General features: G+C 35.4%; 1 protein-coding gene across 1 annotated transcript in view; it reads left to right on the forward strand.

Annotated features, from left to right (window-relative positions):
- Positions 1-922: 922 nt before the first annotated feature.
- The window catches only part of LOC130849158 (solute carrier family 22 member 10-like), a 47,576-nt gene continuing 25,553 nt past the window's right edge, over positions 923-22,945 (forward strand). Inside the window, exons 1-2 of the mRNA XM_057727821.1 lie at positions 923-1,342; positions 2,141-2,244. Coding sequence (XP_057583804.1) covers positions 923-1,342; positions 2,141-2,244 — 524 coding nt within the window. The remainder of the gene's footprint in view (positions 1,343-2,140; positions 2,245-22,945) is intronic.

Here is a 22,945-nt window from a genome sequence, read left to right on the forward strand (position 1 = left end):
GTAATATCAATAAACATTTCAATTAAAAATATCCACAACTAGAATGTTATAGCACATAAATTATAAGTATAAAAAACTGGGAATGGTTATATTAATATGAGAAAATATATTCTTGAATTCAAGGAGCATAACTAGAGATAAAGGGGCCAAGTTCCTAATCATAAAATGATCAATTCATCAGGATGCTGAACAATAGTGGGTACAAGTTTCTTAATATATTCTGTAAATGAATAAATAAACCTTAGAAAATATACCCTTATGTGAGCTTACCACTGTCCTTCTCCTGTGTCTTTATTTGAAGGAATTTAAAATTATTGTGAGGTTTTGGTGTGATTGAAACTGATGAAGCATGTCAGTTACAAAAGGCAGTTTTTGTACCACATTGCACTTTGCTTTAGAAAAACCAAAGGATTGTACTTTGTTAATTATTTTAATCTAAATTCAGCATAAATAAGTAAAACGCTTGCTTTCTTCTCTTTCCATAGGAAAATAATAAAGTAGTTCACTTCTGTGTGTCTCAAATACCATTTTCTGGAAATGAATGAAGGCCCCATAGCAGGCTTATTTTAGCTTGTTTAGAGACCATGTACATGGCAAAGTCCAATGTGGAGTTTACAGAATCATTGAGCAGAAACACATTCAGAGAGTAAACCTTTAAACACATTTAATGATCGGCAGATGCAAGTATCTTTGGTAAATAATTTTCTTTGTGAGTTGCTAAAAAAGCAATCTCTCCTGATTCCAGAAAGACTGGGGAAACTGCTTCCACTGCTCTGTGCGGTATTGAGGTGATAGGACACATTGTTGAGAAACTGGTGTGATATCACATAGATTTAATGTGAATTAATGAAAGGAAATATTTTCCCCCTTTGAAGTTATTGCTAAAGTCATTCTGAGTCTTCTTGAGGATCACCTGTTCACAATGGCCTTTGAGGAGCTCCTGGATGAAGTTGGTGGCCTGGGGAAATTTCAGATCCTTCAGATGGTTTTAATTCTTCCTTCTCTCATGATAGTAATGTGCCAGACACTGTTGGAAAACTTCACTGCAGCCATTCCTGGTCATCGCTGCTGGGTCCCCATCCTTGATAATGATACTATACCTGATAAAGACACTGTCTCTGATAATGACACTGGAACCCTCAGCCCTGATGTCCTCCTGAGAATCTCCATCCCATTGGATTCAAACTTGAAGCCAGAGCAATGTCGTCGCTTCCTCCTCCCCCAGTGGCATCTTCTCCACCTGAATGGGACCTTCCCCAACATGACTGACTTGGACACGGAGCCCTGTGTGGATGGCTGGGTGTTTGACCGAAGCTCCTTCCCCTCCACCATCGTGACTGAGGTAAAGGCCCCATTACCTCTTGTGAGTACATGGTTATGGTGTTTACAATAGCATAGAGTAAACACGTTTCAACTCTCTATTTAATGAGTAGATAGTGTAGATGATGCTCTTTAATTTTTTAGGAAAAGTGATTGCTTATCTATTTCATTTCCGAGCACTTACATTAGAATTGAATACAGTGAAATCAACAAGCTAGACATGAATTTTACTATCACAAAGCTTTAAATTTAATGTGATGATTGATGATAAGATAAGGTAATTGATACAAATTGTGGAAAATTATTCTTGGTCATTTGCTCTCAGCCTACTTGCAATTTTCAAATATTTCTTTTTATTTGTTTGTTTGTTTTTAAAGAACTTTTATTGAGATATAATTAACATACAATAAACTGCATTTATTTAAAGTGTACAATTTGATATTTTTTTCTTAATTAAAAAATATCATGTCTTGGCTACTTGTCAGAGAAACAAATCTAAGCACATTTCACTCTAGGGGTGAAATACGGAAATCAGTGTTGAAACAAATTTCAGTGTTTTCAATGTGCGACAAATATTGAGGACCACTGAGGTATTCAGTGTTATCTGAATATAAAGATTGACTCCAAAATAACCTAAGAGAATTGCTTGAGGAATTCTAAAAAAGGCATGTTTGCTCAAAATATGGATGATGTAGATCAGTAAATGTAGTAAAGAGAATCCAGAAGGCATGCAGTTCTCTGAGGGCTTTTCAAGTGCGTGAACATTGGAGGATTATAAGATGCTGTGAAGCTCCTCTGTGCTGGTTTCCTTCTCTTGCAGTGGGACCTTGTATGTGATTATCAATCACAGAAACTATTGGTTCAATTCTTGTTCATGGCTGGAATGCTGGTGGGGGGCCTCATATATGGCCATCTCTCGGACAAGTGAGTATCCCCAGATCACTGATGCCTTTCCCTTGTGGTGTTTTCACTGTTTATGATTAATTGTTTCATAAAGAAGTCTTCATTGAGTTCCAATATACAATTTATACTGTTGTGAGTTGCCTTGGTTCCCAGGGAGCTATAGATGGAAAATGTAGAATTAGACTCATTGTGATGAATGACATTTTGTTGTCACAGAGCTCTCTGTACTGGACACAGAAATGACCTCTTCTTGAGATCGGGGGACATTGCAGAACAGCATTTAGAGGCAAGTTGCCATAAACTTCATTTATAAAAGTGAGAAGTGTTTCCCAATGGGAAGTGAAAGGAAGGTGCTTTGAGACAAGAGTTTAGCTTTTTTGAGGAAAGTGCAATGCAGTCCTTTGCCATGCTTCTGTATTGAGTCCCTCATAGATTCAGTGAGCTAAATGTTTGTGGGTTCCTACATCGGTTTACCTCTCTGTGGTTTACTTCTCTGTAATTAGTATTCATTTATATAAAAGCTGGTGCCTTGCTTTTTGTACTGAATTTGAGTTAAGACATTGTGGTTATAATCAGGACATTTAATTTTGTAAGTAAAAAGGCCTCATCACAGATAATCCTTGAGATCATATAAGGCAATTAATCTATAGACCTCTGGTGGTATAATCTGTGGTGTGAGAAGTTTGGGTAATTCTGTGCCTGGTAGTGGTCATTCCAAAGTAAGAGGACAACCATGGGAGCTATACACACAAGTCTCCAGTAGAAGTGGGAGGCTTAAATTATCCCTTGTCATCTGTAAGCCTAACATCATTTAATCTTACAGTTGAAAATTGTGCACTCTGAATATATCACCTCAATATAATTCACAAAGATTTCAGGGTCAGAGTGCTCATACTGACTTGTACTCTGACTGAGTCTTTTATGATGATTCACAACTAAATGCTGATTGATCTCTTTAGATGGGCTTCGGGTGATAGATGTATGTGGCTGTGTGTAGAAGTGGGTTATGACAGGTGATGACAGTGGACACTTAGGGAAAGAAGAGGGAACCTTATATGTAAGCTAAACTAAAAATAGGGAAAATCTTCTGAACACTGTGATGAAAACAAAACAAAACAAACAAAACATGTCAAACCAAAAAACTTCACATAGCAAAGGAAATGATCAACAAAATGAACAGGAAACCTGCAGAATGAGAGGACATCTTTGTAAGCCATATAGCTGGTAAAGAGTTACTATCCAAAATATACAAGGAAGTACTACAACCAGTAGCCAAAACCCCCAAATAACCTGATTTTTAAAATAGGCAAAGGAACTCAAAAGGTATTTCTCAAAAGAAAACATAGAAATAGTGAACAGATATGAAAACATGCATAACATCACCAATAATCAGAGAAATACGAATGAAAACAGCAAAATGTATCCTTATGCCAGTTCAGATGGCTACTCTATCCAAAACACCATTGTCAAGACCGGTGTCAAGGGGCTTTGTACTTATGTTTTTTTTTTTCCAGGAGGTTTACTGCTTTGGGTAATGTGTAAGTTTAATCCATTTTGAGTGAATTTTTTGAATTTTGTGTATAGGAGTCAAATTTCATTCTTCTGCATGTGATTACCCAGGTTTCTCAACATCATTATCGAAGAGACTGTTATTGGCTTCCTTATCACATATGGTATCTGATGATTTAATTTCTGGGATCATGATTCTTTTCTATTGCTTTATGGGTCTATTTTTATGCCAGTACCATACTGTTTTTATTACTCTAACTTTGTAGCATGGTTTGAAATCGAAACTGTGATGCTTCTAGCTTGGACGTTCTTTGTTAGGATTCCTTTGGCTATTTGGGGTCATTGGTGATTTCACATAAATTTTAGGATAGCTTTTCCTATTTCTGTGAAAAATTGTCATTAGAATTTTGAAAGAGATTGCACTGAATCTATAGATGGCTTTGGGTAGTATGGACATTTTAAAAATATTAATTTTTCTGATCCGTGGACATAGATTATATTTCTGTTTATCTACGAGTTCTTCAAGCTTTTTCACCAAAGTCTTGTTGTTTTCAGTGTCCACATCTTTTATCTGCTTAATCATTTTATTGTTTTTTATACTGAAGTAAATGGGACTGTTTCTTTTTTCACCTTTTTCAGATATTTCATTTTTGGTATGTAGAAATGCATTCAACTTCTCTATGTTGTTTTTGTATCCTACAAAGTTACTGAATTTGTAGATTTGTTCAAACAAATTTTTTGGTTAGGTCTTGAGGTTTTTCTATGTAAAAGTTCGTATCATCCATAACCAAAGAGAATATAATTCCTCCATTCCAGTATGAATTAATTTTTCTTCTTTTTCTTCCTGGATAGCTCTGACTAGGAATTCCAGGATTATGTTAATTGGAGTGGTGTGAGTAGGCACCTTCCCCTCCCCCTCGATCATAGAGCAATCTTTCAAAGTGTCACTGTCACTGCTTGTTTGATGTTATCTGAAGACCTGTTGTATATCACCTTTATTATGTTGAAATATGTTCTTTCTATACCTAATTGATTGAGGATATATACTTTTATTACAAATATGAAGACACTAATAACACACTCTTGAACAAACATTGCATCAAAAAGGAAATTGAAAGAGCATTTTAAAAATATCTGAGACAAACAAAAACAAAATCACAACATACCATAATTTATTAGATGCAGCCAGGTAGTAGTAAAAGGGAAGTTTATAGTAACAGATGTCTATGTTAAAAAGAAATAAAGATCTTAAATAAACAATCTAACCTTATATGTCAAGGAAGTAGAAAAAGAGAACAAACTAAGCCCAAAGTGGCTAGAAGGAAGTGAACGATCAAGATTACAGCAGAATGTGTGTGTGTGTGTGTATGTATGTATTACTTTGCTGTACACCTGAAGCATTGTAATTCAACTGCACTGATATTTTTAAGTTCTGTATTGGAGTATAATTGCTTTTCACTGCTGTGCCAATTTCTGCTGTACAACAAACTGAATCAGCTGTATTTATACATATATTCCCATATCTCCTTCCTTCTGTGACTCCTTCCCACCTTTCCTATCCCACCTTCTAAGTCATCACCAATCATTGAGTTGATCTCCCTGTGTTATGCAGCAGCTTCCCACTAGCTATTTTACATTTGGTAGTGTATATATGTCAATGCTATTCTCACTTCAATTGTTAAGAATTGTATTTCGGAAAAGATAAGTGAAGGCCTAAGGAGAACATAAATAAAAATAACAAGATTACAGCAGAATGAAATCAAAGAGAGAATAGAAAAACAATAGAAAAATTAAGAAAACTAAAAAGTTATTTTTTAATGAAAGTAATCAAAATCAACAAACCCTTAGATAGACTTTTAAAAAAGTCATGAAACCTCAAATAAAATCAGGAATGAAAGAGGAGATTTTACAATCAACAGAAGACACTGCAATAAACAATTACCTGTTAAAGTAGTGTATACTGTAGAAGATATGCATAAATTGCTAGAAACACACAGCATACCAAACAGAGTCAAGAAAAAGTAGAGAGCTTGAGCAGACAAAACATGTAAGGTAACTGAATTGGTAATCAAAGATCTCCCAAGAAAGAAAAGCACAAGCCCAGATGGGTTCATGTAGCCATTCTACCAAAGATTAAAAGTAGAATCAATACCAATCCTTCTTAAACTCTTCCAAAATATAGAAGAGAAAATATTTTCAAAATCTTTTTTTGAGACTAGCATCATATTAATACCATAGCAATGATAACACAAGGAAAGAAAACTACAGACCAATATCACGATGAACACTGATACAAAAATCTTCATTAAAATACTAGTACACCAAGTTCAACAATACATTACAAGCACCATACACCATAAACAAGTGGTGTTTATCCCAGGGATTCAAGAATTGTTCAAAATAGGCAAATTGTTCAACATGATACACGGTATTAACAGAATGAAAGATAAAAACTATAGGATCATAACAATGGATGCTGAAAATGTTGAAAATATTTAACATTCACACATGATAAAAATTCTCAACAAAGTAGATATAGAAAAAATTAACATCAAATCAATAAAGACCACATATGGAAAGCCCACAGCTAACATATTCAAAGGTGAAATACTGAAATGTTTTCCTCTAAGATCCACTGCTGGCAGTCATAGCTAGTGTAATTAGGCAATAAACATAAATAACAGGTATGCAAATTGAAAAGGAAAAAGTAAAATTATTTCTATTTGTTGATGAATTGATCATAGATGCAGAAAACCCTAAAGATTACACACAAAAAAGAGTTAGAACTAATACATGAATTCAGCAAAGATTTAGGATACAAAGAAATGTACAAAAATCATTGGCATTTCTGTATGCAAACAATAAATTATTCAAAATGATATGAAGAAAACATCCTATTTACGATAACAACAAAGAGAAAACTTAGGAATAAAGTTAACTTAGGAGGCAAAATACTTGAACACTAATAATTTAAAATATCGTTGAAGGAAATTAAAGAGGACAGAGATAAATGAAAAGATCCTTTGTTTATGAAATGGATGAGTTAATACTGTCAAAATGTTCATACTGCCTAAATAGGTCTGCAAATTAAGTGCAATCTTTTAAATTCTTATCGGCATTCTTTACAAAACTAGAAAAATAAAATTATTTTTAGGATATAACCTAAAAGCCCAGGCTACAAAATCAAAAATAGAGAAGCGCAGTTACATCAAGTTAAAAACTTCTGCACAGCAATGAAACCAATCAACAGAGTCAAAAGGCAACCTATGAAATGGGAGAAAATATCTGCCAAATATGCATCTGAAAAGGGCTGAAAATAAAAATGTGTAAGAAGAAAACCAATATTTAATGACTCAATAGCAGAAAAATCAAATAATTCAATTTGAAAAGGGAGCAAAAAACATATACAGAAATGTCAAAAGAATACAAAAGACCAACATAGTATTAGAAGGTGCTCATTAATCATCAGGGAAATGCAAATTAAAACCACAATGAGATGTCACCTAACACCTTTTAGAAATGGTATAATCAAACAGAAAAGCGATAAGAGTTTGCAAGTCTGTGGAGAAAAGGGAGCTATTGTACAACCTTATTGTGAATGTAAATTGGTACCCCATTATGGAAAACAGTGTGAAGTTTCCACAAGAAGTTAAGAAGATTCAACAATTCCATTTCTGGGTATGTATCCAAAGGAAAAGAAATAACTATTGCAAAGACATATCTGCCACCCCACACTCTATGTATAGAAACAACCTAAATGTTGTCGATGAATAGATAAGGAAATGAATTTTTAAAAGTGTGGCAGGAACATTCAATGGAATACTATTCTCTCTTTAAGTAGAATGAAAGCCTGTCATTTGCAAGAACATGCACGAATTATTACATTACAACAATGTCAGACACAAGACAAATACTACATGACTTACTTATAGGTGGAATCTGAAATACTTAAATCAGAGTGGTATAATGTAGTGAGGTGGTTGCCAAGATTTTGGGGCAGAAAGAAAAGCGAGGAGATTTTGGTCAAAGTGTGCAAAGTTTCACTCTTGCAGAATGAATAATTCCTGGTGATGTAATGTCTATCATGATTAATATAGTTAACAATATTGTCTTGTATGCTCAAAATTTGCAAGAGGTGAGATCATAATTGTGCTCACACACAAAACAAAGATCGGAAAAATGGTGGATATTTTAATAAGTTTGGTTGTGGTGAGCATTGTACAATATACATAAATCATCAAATTGAACAGTTAGATATATACAAATTTATCTGTGAATTATACCTCAATGAAGCAGAAAAAGTTAAAATACATAAAAAATGGAAGAAAAATATGAAATTTAAAAAACTAACCTTACATGTTAAGGACATGGAAAAATAAGAGAAATGTAACTTCAAAGACAGAAAAAGTAAGGAAATGAAAAGTAGAGGGAAGATGAATAGAAAATAGATACAATAGATTCAATGCAATAAGTAATAGTTTCTTTGAAAATTTCTACAAAGCTGATTATCTTTGCCAAGAGTACCAACAGAGAGGAGAAAGATGAGGATAGAGGAGAGGAGAAGATAGGGGAGGAGGGAGGGAGGGCGATAGAGTGACACTTAGGAGTAAAAGCAAGAGACAGAGACAGAGACAGAGACAGAGAGAAGTATCTAGAATGAGAAATAAAAGTGGGGACATTAATAATACCATTAAATAATTTTTTAGAAGTGTTAGAATACTATGGCAAGTATATGTCAACTAATTGGGTACCTAGATGAAATGGAAAAATTCTTAGACGCACTTATGTTACCTTGAGTCAAGAAGAAACGGGTAATCTTAACAGAAGTAAACCAAGGAGAGGTTGAATTAATTAAAAAAAATAATTTATCTGTCAAGAAAAAAAGATCCAGGACCAATAGCTTTACTGGTGAATTCCACAAAACACTTGAAGTATTAACCCCAATATTTCTTGAACTCTTCCATAAAACAGAAGAGGAGGAAAACTTCCTAGTTCATTCTATGAGACCAGTGTTGTTATGATATCAAAGCCAGATCATCACAAGGAAGGGAAAGTATTCCCTACAAATATAGATCCAAAAATATTCAACAAAATACTAAAAGACTGAATCCAAATGCTTATTAAAAAGGATTATGCGTCATAAAATAGGGTTTATTTCAGGAATGCAAATCTAGTTCATCATAAAAAAATCATCCAATGTAATACTACTTTAATAGAAGGAAAGAAAAACCCATATAATGTCGAGAGATGGAGAGGAGGCATTTTGTAAAAGCAAACACTTTTCATGATAAAAATAATATAGGAATAACATGGAACTTACTGAACATGTTAAAGGGTACTTAAGAAAAAAAACTACAGCTAACATCACACTCAGTGCTGAAAGAATAAAATCTTTCACATTAAGATGAAGAGCAAGAAAAGATGTCTGCTTTCACTGCTGCTATTCAACATTATACTGGAGAATCTAATTAGAGCAACTAGGTCAGAAAGAGAACAAAATTTGCCTAAACTGAAAAGGAAGAAACAAGAACCTTCCTATATTTGCAGATGACATGATTCTATGCATATAGAAGATATCAAAGAATGCACAAGAAACCCATTAGTACAAGTAATGAATTCAACAATGCTATAGGTTACAAGATAAAGACTTAAAAATCAGTCATTTTTCTATATACCTGAAGCCAATAATTTGAAAAGAAAATGAAGAAAATTATTACTCTTACACCATCTTCTAAAAGAATAAAATGCTTTGAAATAAATGGAGCCTAGGTCTTGAACGAATTACCCGTTGAAAGCTGTGAAGCCTCGTTGAAAGAAATTAGAGGAGCTACACAAACGGAAGTCATACTAAGTTAACAAGGTAAGAAGAGTTAGTGTTATCAATAAACTCAACAGTGTTTAATGCAAACTACAGTTTAATTGAAATCCCTATCAAAACACCCATGTTGTTTTCTTTCTAGAAACAGAAAAGCCAAACCTGAAATTCAGTTGAATTTGGAACTGGAAACAACCAAACAATGGTGTAAAAGAAAAATAAGTTAATAGGACCCATATGTCTTAGTTTCAGTAAGAAAAATTTTTAATAATCAAATATTATGCTACTGGCATAAGATAGACATAAAAACAACGTAATAGACTGAGAGCCCAGAAATAAATCCATACATTTATAGCCAACTGATTTTTGACAATGTTGCCAAGACCATTCAATGTAGAAAGATCAGTCTCTTCAGCGAATACTGTTGAACAAATAAGTATCCACATATAATAGAATACAGTTTACATCTACCTAACACTTTACACACATTTACCTCATAACAGAATAATGACCTATATGTAAGAGTTAAAATTTTCAAACTCTTAAAAGAAAACATAGAAAGAAACTATAACCTTGTATTCAGCAATGGATTCTTAGACAACAAAAGCACACACAACAAAAGAAAAATAGGTAAGTTGTTCGTCAAAATTAAAAACTTTTTTGCATCAAGGAATATTATCAGGAAATTGAAAGGACAAATTCAAGTGGGTGAAAATATTGGCAAATCATATATCTGTTAAACGTTTAGATCCAGAATATACAAATAACTCAACAATAAAATGAAAAGCCAATTAAAAATTAGCAAAGGATTTGAATAGATATATTTACAAAAAAGATAAAGAAATAGTAATAAGCCCACGAAAAGAAGCTCAACATCATCACTTATTAGGGAAATGCAAATCAAAACCCTATGAGAAACCAGTTCACACATACTAGGATGACCATAATAAAAAAAATGAAAATGTGAAATCAGAGAGAGATCTAGGTGGTGGAGCAAGAGGATGTGGAGCTTGCCTCCTTGCCAATCAATATATATTTAAGGAAATATATTTACATGTAGAACAATTCTCAGTGAAAACTACCTGGAAATTGGAAGGACTGTTCTATAACTAAGGCTGTGAGACATGTAATTACACATTTAATCAGGTAGGATGAGAAGAAAGTGACTGAGTCAGAACATGTGCTCCTGTGAGGGGATTCAGAGAAAAAGGGAGGTTGCATGGGCACACATTTCCACTGGGAACTGGGTGAGTCTAGGTCCTGGGCATTTCAGTTCTGGGGTGCTGTATGGAGGAGACAAGCCCTCTTGGCTGTTTGGAGAGTCTCTAGGACAGATAGAGGCTGGAGAATCCTGGACTCCACTTGTGAGGAGTGCATGCTTGCCACCAGACAGGGAGGATGGAGGTCTGCTCTAGTTGCTGCTGGGTTAATCATGATACCTCACTGTGTACCACAACCAGAGCAGAAGAAATGCCTAGGCCCTGATTACTCCATGTTATCTAGGGTGACCAGTATCTGGAAAAAGGGTTGACTTTGTGAGGCAGAGGCCTACCAGTAATGGGGGCAGACACCAGGTAGAGAAGTAACAGCCATGGTTGGTAATTGCTCAAGTGGAGCCCCAGATGCAGCCCTGTCTTCTGATGGCAGCTGCTCCACAACAGCTCACACCTCCCCCAAACATGCAGAGAGACCACATGTATCTCAGCTGCCCTGCAGAGCAGTTCCACCAATGGCTAGGAGCAATGTAACCTGGGGGAAGGGATCAGCTGTAAACCCAAATGGGCCTTGCCCTGGGTACAGAGCAAAGAGAGGATTGCTCTAGTGGCTGCCAGGTTTCCTGCCACTGCCTCACTGTGCACCCCAGCCTAAGCCAAGTGAATGCTCTTGTTCTGCTCACTTCATGCCACAGTATGGCACTGGAAATGTATTGCACCATTGGGTAAAAGACACAACTGTGAGCTGCATTTGAGTGGAGCTGCAGAGGTGTACATAGGCATAGCATTGGACCTCTGTAGGCACATAAGCCCCACTTCCTTTACCAATCTCCTCCTCTGGGGCAAAGGTCCCAGTGTAGGGGGAAGGGAAAACACACAATTAAAAGGAACATAGCCAGCATGAGCCCAATCCTTTCAAGGCTTCTGATCCAGCAACTTAGGATCAGGCCAAACTCCTAACAAGGCAGTGAGGGCCACTGAGCATAGAGAAAGTCCTGCCTCACACTCTGAGTAGGCTCTAGCTCTTCTACCCACAGCCCCACCCTCACTAATGTGAATGCTGCCAGTTCACCCTTAGGAAAGATGTGACTGGCATCTACACCAAATTCAGCCCTCCTACCAAATGCACTGGACACATGCAGTCTTCATAGAGATGCTTCCACATAAGAACACCCTTTCAAGACTGCAATAAGTAACTGTTTCACTAAAATTCATAAAGGGATAGAAAGCTAAATAAAATGAAAAGGCAGAGGAACAACTCTCAATTGAAAGAGCAAGAGATAACCCCTAAGTAAAAATAATGTCAGAAATAAACAATTTACCAGATAAAGAATTTAAAATATTGGTAATAAAAATGTTAACTGAATTAGGAAAGAATTTCTCTAAAGACTGATTATTTAAACAAGGAACTAGAAAATACAAGAAAGAATTAATAAGAAATAAATAATTCAATATTTAAAATAAAAAAAACTAGAAGAAATGAATAGCAGACCAAGTGATACAGAAAAATGCATAAGTTATCTGGAAGTTAGAATAATGGAAATCACCCTTTCAGAAGAGCAGAAAGAAAGACAAAAAATGAAAACAATCTACAAGATCTCTGGAATAATATTGAGTATATTAGTATCAACATTATAGAGGTTCCAGAGAGAGAGAGAGAGAGAAATAGATCAAAAATGTATTTGAAGAAATTGTTTAAAATCTTGCCAAACCTGAAGGAAACAAATATCAAGGTACAAGAAGCACAGAGGGTACCAAATAAAATAAACTCAAAGAGACTCACACCAAGAGACATAATTTTTTTAAGCTCTTTATTGGAATATATTTGTTTTACACACTTGTACCAGCTTATGAGGTACACCAAAGTGAATCAGCTGTATTTATACACATATCCCCATATCTCCTCCCTCCTGTGACTCCCCCACACCCTCCCCATCCCGGCCCTCCAAGGCATCACCCATCATTGACTTGATCTCCCTTTGTTATACAGCATCTTCCCACTAGCTATCTATTTTACCATAGGTAGTATATATATGTCTATGCTACTCTCTCACTTTGTCCCAGCTTCCCCTTCACCCCCCGACCCCCCAACCCTGTGTCCCCCAGAGACATCATAATTAAAATGGCAAATTTAATTTTTTTTAATTTTTATTTATTTATTAATTTTTTGGCTGTGTTGGGTCTTCATTGCTGTGCAGGGGCTTTCTCTAGTTGTGGTGAGTGGAGGTGAATCTTTGCTGTAGTGCTTGGGCTTCTCAGTGCAGTGGCTTCACTCTTGAAGCACGGGCTCTAAGCATACAGGCTTCAGTAGTTGTGGCATGCAGGATCAGTAGTTGTGTTTTTAGAGCTCTAGAGCACACACTAAGTAGTTGTGGCACACAGGCTTAGTTGCTCTGTGGCATGTGGGATCCTCACAGACCAGGAATCAAACCCATGTCCCCTGCACTGGCAGGCAGATTCTTAACCACTGTTCCACCAGGGGAGTCCCAAAATGGCAAATTTAAAGAAAATGTTAAAGGCAACAAGAGAAAAACAAAGAGTCACATATAAGGGAATCTCTATAAGTCTATCAGCTGACTACTCTGCAGAAAGTTTGAAGGCCAACAGGGACTGACATGACGTATTCAAAGTGATGAAATGGAAAACCTGCAGCCCAGGATACTCTACTAAGCAAGAGTACCATTTAGGATAGAGGGAGAAATAATGGACTTCACAGACATGCAGAAACTGAATGAATTGATCAATACTAAACATACCCCACAAAAAAATGTTGAAGAGTCTTCTCCAAATGGAAAAGAAGTAGAATCTAAGGGAAACGGAGAATATGAATAAGAAAGGCAAATATATAAGAAGGATTTAAGATAATTTAAATATGCCAGTATGTAGATAAAAATACCCCCCCAAAATTGTAAAAACAACTATAACTACACTAAACAGTTAAGGGGTCACATGAAGTTATACCATATGACATCAAAAACACAAAATGTGAGAGAGGGAAAAATTTAGATCTCTTAGAATGTGTTTGAAATTAATAAGAACCACTTTAAAACAAGTAGATATAATTATGGGTCAATGTATATGAGTCCCACTGTAAACACAAATCAGAAACCTACAATAGATATACAGAAACCAAAAAGGGAGGAACCCAAGCATACTACTAAAGAAAATCTTCAAATCATAGTGGTGTAACAAAAAGATGATTAAGCGAACACAAAAGATCTACCAAAACGACCAGAAAACAAGTAATAAAACGTCAAAAGTACATAGCTGTCAAAGGTTACTTTAAATGCCACTGGACTAAATGCTCCAACCAAAAGACATAGGATGGCTGATTAGAAAAAATAAAAAGACCCTTCAGTATGTTTTCTACAAGATACAGTTCAGGATGAGTCTGAAAGTGAAGAGTTGGAAAAACGTATTTCATGTAAACAGAAATGACAAGAAAACAGGGGCAGCAGTACTCATATACAAAATAGACTTTACAACAAAGTCTATATATAACAAAAGACAAAGAAGTACTTTATATAATGATAAAGGGATACAAGAACATGATTTTATACTAGTTAACACATATGCACCCAAAGCAGGAGTATCTAAATATATAAAGCAAATCCTAACAGACATAAAGGGAGAAATTAAGAATAATACAATAGTAGTAGGAGACTTTAACATCCCACTGACATCAATGAACATCTAGATCATCCAGAGAGAAAATCAGTAAGGGAATAATGATCTTAAATGATACAATACACCAGTCAGATTTAATTGATATCTGGAGGACATTACATCCAAAATGAAGAAGAGGAAGAGGAAGAGGAAGTGGAAGAAGCAGAAGAAGCAGAAGAAGCAGAAGCAGGAGGAGGAGGAGGAGGAGGAGGAGGAGGAGGAGGAGGAGGAGGAGGAGGAGAAGGACAAGAAGAAAACACATTCTCTTCAAGTGGCACATGCAACGTTCCCCAGGAAAGATCACACACTTGGCCACAAAACAAGCCTCAACAAATTTGAGAGGACAGAAATTATATCGAGCAATTGTTCTGACCACAACAGTGTGAATATAGATATCAAATGCAGAAAGAAAAATGGAAAAGGAACAAACACATGAAGACTAAACAACATCCTACTAAAAAACCAACGTGTTGTTGATGAAACCAAAGAGAAAATTAGAATATGCCTTGAGACAAATGAAAAGGGATACACAACATTCCAAAATATGTGAGGTGCAGCAAAAGCAGCTCTAAGAAGGAAGTTTATAATGAAACAGGCCTTCACCAAGAAACAAGAAAAATCTTGAATAAACAACCTATCCTCCAGCCACATATAATTCAAGAAAGAAAAACAAATAAAATCCACATTCAGCAGAAGGAATGAAGTAATACATTTCAGAAAGAAAATAAATAAGATATAGGTTAAAAAACAATAGAAAATGTCAATGGAACCAAGAACTGTGTTTTTTTTTTTTTTTTGAAAAGATAAACAAAATTGATAAAATCTTGGCCAGGCTCACCAGGAATAAAAGAGAAAAGACCCAAATAAGCAAAGTAAAAATGAAGCAGGAGAAATAACAATAGATACCACAGAGAAACAAAAAATCATAAGAGAATTCTTTGACCAGTCATATGTCAAACAATTGGACAACCTAGAGGAAATGAATAAATTTCTAGAAACATGCAGTCTGCCCAGACTAAGTCAAGAAGAAACAGGCAAAAATTGGAACAGACAGATCACTAGAAATGAAATAGAACCTGTAATTTTAAAAAATCCCTGCAAACAAAACTTCAGGACTGAATATCTTCAGAGGAGAATTCTCCCAAACATTTAGAGAGGATTTAGCATCTATCCTTCTCAAACTATCCCTAAAAATTGCTGAGGAAGGAACCCTTCTGAACTCATTCTACAAGGCTGGCATCACCCTGATATGAAAACCAGAAAAAGATGTCACAAATGAAAAATTACAGGCCAATATCACTGATGAACCTAGTTGCAAAAATTCTTAACAAAATATTATCAAACTGAATCCAAAAATACATTAAAAGGACTACACACCACAATCAAGTGGGATTTATCCCAAGGATGCAAGGATTTTTTAATATCCATCAATCAAGCAATGTGATATACCACATTAACAAACTGAAGAATAAGAACCATATGATCATCTCAATAGATGGAAAAAAAGCTTTTGACAAAAGTCAACATCCATTAATGAGAAAAAGCTCTCCAGAAAGAGGGCATAGAGGAAACATACTTCAACAAAACAAACACCATATATGACAAACTCACAGGTAACATCATTCTCAGTGAAAACTGAAAGCATTTCCTCTAAAATCAGGAACAAAATAAGGAAGCTCACTCACTCTTGCCACTTTTGTCCAATGTAGTATTGAAAGTCTTGGCCACAGCAATCATACAATAAAAGGAAATTAAAGAATCCAAATTTGATGAAAGAATTAAAACTGTCACCATTTGCAGACGTCATACTATTCATAAAAATTCCTCAGATGCCACCAGAAAACTACTACAGCTCACCAATGAATTTGGTAATATACAGAAATCTTTTGCATTTCTATACACTAAAAACTATCAAAAAGAGAAATTAAGTAAACAATCCTATTTCCAATTTTTTCAAGAAGTATAAATACCTAGGAACAGACTTACTGAAGGAGGTAAAACACCTTTCTCAAAAAACTATAAGACACTGATGAAAGAGATTGAAGAGGACACAAACAGATGGAAGGACCCACCATATTGATGATTTGGAAGAATAAGTATTGTTAAAATGAACATACTACCCATGGCATTCTACAGAGTCTGTGCAATCCCTATTAAGTTACCAATGGCATTTTTCACGGAATGATAACAAATAATTTTAAAATTTGTATCAAAACACAAAAGACCCTCAATAGCTAAAATGAACTTGAGAAAGAAGAATAGAGTTGTAGGAATCATGGTCTCTGACTTCAGACTATATTACAAAGCTACAGTAATCAAAACAGTATGATACTGGCACATTAAACAGAAACACAGATCAATAGAACAGAATGGAGAGCTCAGAAATAAACCTACACACTTATGGTCAATTAATTAATGACAAAGCAGGAAAGAGCATACAATGAATAATACAGTCTCTTCAATAAATTTTACTGAGATTAGAAGAGTGTCTAAAAACATATATAATAAAAACCAAAAAACTAAAATGGGTTAAAGACCTAAATGTGCAACCAGAAACCATAAAACTTCCAGAAGTACAGAAAGGCAGAACAATCTTTGACATAAAGTGTAGGAATTTTTTTTTTTTGGTCTGTCTCCTAAAGCAAAGGAAATAAAAGCAAAAATAAACAATTAGGACTTAATTAAACTTAAAAGCATTTGTATAGCAAAGGAAACCATTGACCAAACAAAATGACAACCTGTTGAATGGGAGAAAATATTAGCAAGTGATATAACTGGTAAGGGGTTAATATCCAAATGTATGAACAGCTCGTACAAGTCAACATCAAACAAACAAAAAACCCAACAAAAACGGGCAGAGCTGAATGGGTGTTATTCCAAAGTAGACTTTCATTATTGCTAAAAGGCACATGAAAACTTCTCAACAGCATTAATCATTAGGGAAATGCCAATTAAAACCACAGCAAGATATCATGTCATCCATGTCAGATGGCTATCATTAGCAAGAACACAAATAACAAATGTTTGTGAGAATGTGGAGAAAAGAGAACCCATGTAAACTCTTAGTGGGAGTGTAAACTGGTGTACCCAGTGTAGAAAACAGTATGGAGTTTTCTCAAAACATTAAAAATGTAGCTACCATGTGACCCAGCAATTCCACTCCTGGGTATATATCAAGAAAAAACACAAAAACGCTTATTCAAAAAGGTCTGTGCACCCCAATATTCATAGCAGCAGTATTTCTAATAGCCTTTACATGGGAGCAAATCATGTAACCATCAACAGATGAATGGATAAAGAATATGTGTTATATATGTACACTGGAATATTACTCAGCCCTAATGAGAATGAAATTCTGCCTTTTGCATCGATATGGATGGACCTAGAGAATATTATGCTTAGTGAAATGTCAGACAGAGAAAGAAAAATACTCTACAACATCATTTGTATGTAGAATCCAAAAAGTAATACAAATGAATGAATATGCAAAACAGAAACAGACTCACAGATATATAAAACAAAATAGTATTTACCAAAAGGGAAAGGGAAGTGGGGAGGGTGAAATTATGAGTGTGGGATTAACACATAAAACTACTGTGCATAGAAGAGACAAGCAACATGGATATATTTTATAGCACAGGGAATTATACCCATTATCTTAAAGTAACTTATCATGGAGTATAAGCTACAAAAACACTGAATCACTGTGCTGTATGTCAGAAACTAATATAATATTGTAAGTCAACTGTACATCAACAAAAAACTAGAAATAGCAAGTGTTAGTGAGCATGTGGAGAAACTGAAATTTTTGTTTCAGTTTCCACCACTGTTAATGGTGGAATGTAGAGTGGTGAAGCCACTGTGGAAAACAGCTTGGCAGAGCCTTAAATACTTAAACATAGAATTGCCATATGAACCAGCAATCCCATTCCTATGTATACACTCTAAAAACAGGGACTTAGATAGTTGTACATCAGTGTTCTTTACAACATTGCTTACAATAGCTAAAGGTCACAATCTAAGTATTCATCAACAGATTAATGGATAGATAAAATATGGTATATATACACAATAGGATATTATTCATCCAGAAAAATCAATGAAGTTCTGGTATATGGTACAACATGAGAGGACCTGGAAAAAATTATGCTAAATGAAATAAGCCAGGCACAAAAGGACAATTGTTGTGCGTATCCACTTATATGAAATATCAAGATTAGGCAAATTAATGAAGAGAGAAAGTAGATTAGAGCTCTTAGAGGGATAAGAGGGCAGGGGGGATGGAAGTTATTGGTTAATTGTAATGGAATTTCTGCTGTGTTGATGAAAATGTTTTAGAAAAAGATAATTGTGATGGTTGCACAATATGATGAATGTAATTAACCACAGAATTGTATATCTAAAAAAGATTAAAATGGCAGGTACCATATTGTATCTATCTTTAAGTAGTAAAAACTTCCAAATATAATTCCAACTATTGTTATGAACTCTGTATCTAATTCTTTCAACTTTGTCTCATGTATTCAAACTTTTATTGAATAAAAAAACAGTTGACATTTTCAGCATTATTATTTCTGGAAAGGAATTTTGTTTTGAAATATGTTTTATTCAATGATAATATGAAGACTCCAGCCACCGTATTATTACTATTTGAATTGTATATCTTTTTCTGTCAACTTACTTTCAACCTATACTATTTTAGGTACTATAGTGGACGACTGCTCAAAAAGGGTGAAGTAGCTGAGCTGTGGCAGATGGGAGGGAGTAAGAAACACATGGAGGGTCGGCATCACAGCTCAGCGTTCCAGGACTGAGATGTCAATTCACAGCTGAACAGAGGGTCTGGGAGTGGGATTGTGGGAACTGGAGAGCTGGTTCAAGGTGAGAAAAACTGTTGCCAGTAAGGTGATGGACTGAGAGGACAGGAGGGAAGAGGTCCGCGGAGAGGAGTGACTGCCCCTGAGAAATGCCCAGCCATGATGGCAGCTGGATGCTGCAGGCTCATGGGCAGGGGAGGAGGAGCAATGGGCATAGCCTCTCTCTCTCTTTTGGCACCTGCAGCAGGCAGTGGAGGGACCCCTGTGGGCCACCTAAGGTGCTCAGGGATACAGGGACCCTTAGACCCTCGGGCAGGTCTAGCTTAAAACCCCTTGGAATGCTGGCAACAGGGAGGCTGCCAAGAACAAATAAGCCTGGAGAAAGGCCCAACTCTGAGACATTCTGTTTACACCTGAGCCACTGGCGCCTCTCTGCAACAGGCACCTCCAAGCCCAACTGAAATGGCAGAGCACCACTGCTCACTCACTCCCAGAGGAAGGAGCCACTATTGTACCCTCTCCCTCCCCACACACCAATGCCTACAGACGAAAAATAAAGGAAGCTCTGTGGGTCGCAGAATAATACAAAAAAACCCAAGGTGAGTAGAAGGAAACTTACAGCTGAGACTCTAAGGAAACAGAAATGTTAGTATCAATTCTATTGAACTAGTTCATTCTGGGATCAGTTCCAGTTTTTTTCTTTATTAATTATGATCTTAGTCCTAAGGGATCTATAAGTTTTATAACACATATTTTTTATTCTATTTTTTATTTTATTTTTATTTCTAGCCTTTTTATATCCTTCTATTTCTAGCTAAGTTTTTGGTAGTACAGACTATATATCTCTCCTACCTTCCTTTCATCTCTATCCTTTATACATTTTTATTCCCTTCTTTTTATTTACATATTACCAGGCTCATTACGATTTTCTGTTCCCCTGCCTTCCATCCATTTTTAGTTTATTTTATCTTAACATACTTATAAGCAACATTATCGATCTGCTCAGACTCCTTGCTCTATTCTCCAGATGACACACTGCCTTGGTATTTAATATTAGGTTTTTGTCTTTATCTTAGTTCTTAGTACAATTGTCTAATTTCATTCTGAGACTCTCCATTCTGTCTGGTGCTATTCTAGCTCCTTTTTATATTTGATCCTAGCTTTCAATATCTCCCTGGATTTGTGTTTGTAAGTATAAGGTGTTATTTGTTTGTTTGTTTGTGCTTTTGTTTCTGTTTTGTTCTGTTTTGGTTTTCAATTTCTGTTGGTTTTCTCTTTGAATATCTGATAGCATACTGGGGTTCTTCTGTCAGGTCTTTCCAGAGCCTTATGTCCTAATGGATTCAGTAATTGTGTGTCTTATACATGTATGTGTTTCCTAGACTTAGTATTTGTTTAACCTAACACTCAGACATTAGTCTGGGGCTTGGACAGTCTTCTATAAACCCCTATATCACCAGGACAAGCAACCTCAGAAGTTTGGACTACCATGAGGAAACAAAGAAACACCACACAGGCAAAGGTGTAGGGAAAAAAACCTGTGAGACAAATTAATGAAGAGGAAATAGGAAAAATGCCTGAAAAAGAATTCAGAGTAATGATAGTAAAAATGATACAAAATCTCGATAACAAAATAGAGAAAGTACAAGAAACAGTTCATAAGAACTCAGAAAAACAAACAGCAATGGATAACAAAATAACTGAAATTAAAAATACTCTAGATAGTATAACCAGCAGAATGTCTGAGGCAGAAGAACGAATAAGTGAGTTGGAAGAGAGAATGGGGGAAATAACTGTCACAGAGCAGGAAAAAGAAAAAAGAATAAAAAGAATGGAAGACAGTCTCAGAGACTTCAGTGATAACATTAAGCGTACCAACATTCGAATTATAGGCATCCCAGAAAAAGAAGAAAACAAGAAAGGGTCTGAGAAAATATTTGAAGAGGTTATAGTGGAAAACTTCCCCAACATGGGAAAGGAAATAATTCACCAAGTCCAAGAAGCACAGAGAGTCCCATACAGAATAAACCCAAGGAGAAATACATCAAGACACATATTAATCAAACTAATGACAATTAAACACAAAGAAAAAATATGAAAAGCAGCAAGAGAAAAGCAACAAACAACATATAAGGGAAAATCCATAAGGATAACAGCTGACCTCTCTACAGAAAGTCTGCAGGCCAGAAGGGAATGGCAGGATATACTGAAAGTCCTGAAAGAGAGAAACCTACAGCCAAGAATACTCTACCCAGCAAAAATCTCATTCAGATTTGATGGAGAAATGAAAAGCTTCACAGACAACCAAAAGTTAAGAGAGTTCAGCACCACCAAACCAGCCTTACAACAATTGCTAAAGGAACTTCTCTAAGTAGGAAACACAAGAAAAGGAAAACACCTACAAAAAAAACCCCAAAACAATTAAGAAAATGCGAATTGGAACACACATGACAATAACTGCCTTAAATGTAAATGGTTTAAATGCTCCAAGCAGGAGATATAGACTGGCTGAATGGATACAAAAACAAAACACTTCTATATGCTGCCTACAAGAAACCCACTTCAGACCAAGGGATACATATAGGCGGAAAGTAAGGGGATGGAAAATGATATTCCATGCAAATGGAAGTCAAAAGAATGCTGGAGTAGCAATACTCATATCAGACAAATTAGACTTGAAAGTAAAGACTATTAAAAGAGACAAGGAAGGACACTACATAATGATCAAGGGATCCATCTAAGAAGAACATATCACAAGGGTAAATATCTATGCCCCCACCATAGGAGCACGTCAATACATAAGGAAAATGCTAACAGCCATAAAAGGGGAAATTGACAGTAACACAGTAATAGTAGGAGATTTGAACACACCACTTACATCAATGGACAGATCATCCAAACAGAAAATAAATAAAGACTCACAAGCTTTAAATGACACATTAGACTTTCTTGACTTAATTGATATTTATAGGACATTCCATCCAAAAATGAGAGAATACACTTTCTTCTCAAGTGCACATGGAATATTTTCCAGGATAGATCACATCTTGGGTCACAAATCAAACCTCAGCAATTTCAAGAAAATTGAAATCATATCAAGCATCTTCTCAGATCACAACTCATGAGATTAGATATCACTTACAGGAAAAAACTGCAAAAAATACAAACACATGGAGGCCAAACAATTCACTATTAAACAACCAAGAAATCATTAAAGAAATTGAAGAGGAAATCAAAAAATATCTAGAAACAAATGACAATGAAGACACAACAACCCAAAAGCTATGGGATGCAGCAAAAGCAGTTCTAAGAGGGAAGTTTATAGCAATACAGTCCTACCTTAAGAAACAAGAAAAATACTAAATAAATAACCTAACCTTACACCTTAAACAATTAGAAAAGGAACAAAGAAACCCCAAAATGAGCAGAAGGAAAGACATCATAAAGATCAGAGCAGAAATAAATGGAAAAAAAAAAGAGGAAAGAAGCAGTAGCAAAAATTATTGAAACTAAAAGCTGGTTCTTTGAGAAGATAAACAAAATTGATAAACCATTAGCCAGACTCATCAAGAAAAAAAGGGAGAAGATGCAAATCAACAGAATTAGAAATGAAAAAGGAGAAGTAACAACAGACACCTCAGAAATACAAAACATCATGAGAGACTACTACAAGCAACTATATGCCAATCAATTGGATAACC

The sequence above is a fragment of the Hippopotamus amphibius genome, chromosome 3 (genome assembly GCF_030028045.1).
Source record: "Hippopotamus amphibius kiboko isolate mHipAmp2 chromosome 3, mHipAmp2.hap2, whole genome shotgun sequence".
In the NCBI taxonomy this organism is placed as follows: Eukaryota; Metazoa; Chordata; class Mammalia; order Artiodactyla; family Hippopotamidae; genus Hippopotamus; species Hippopotamus amphibius.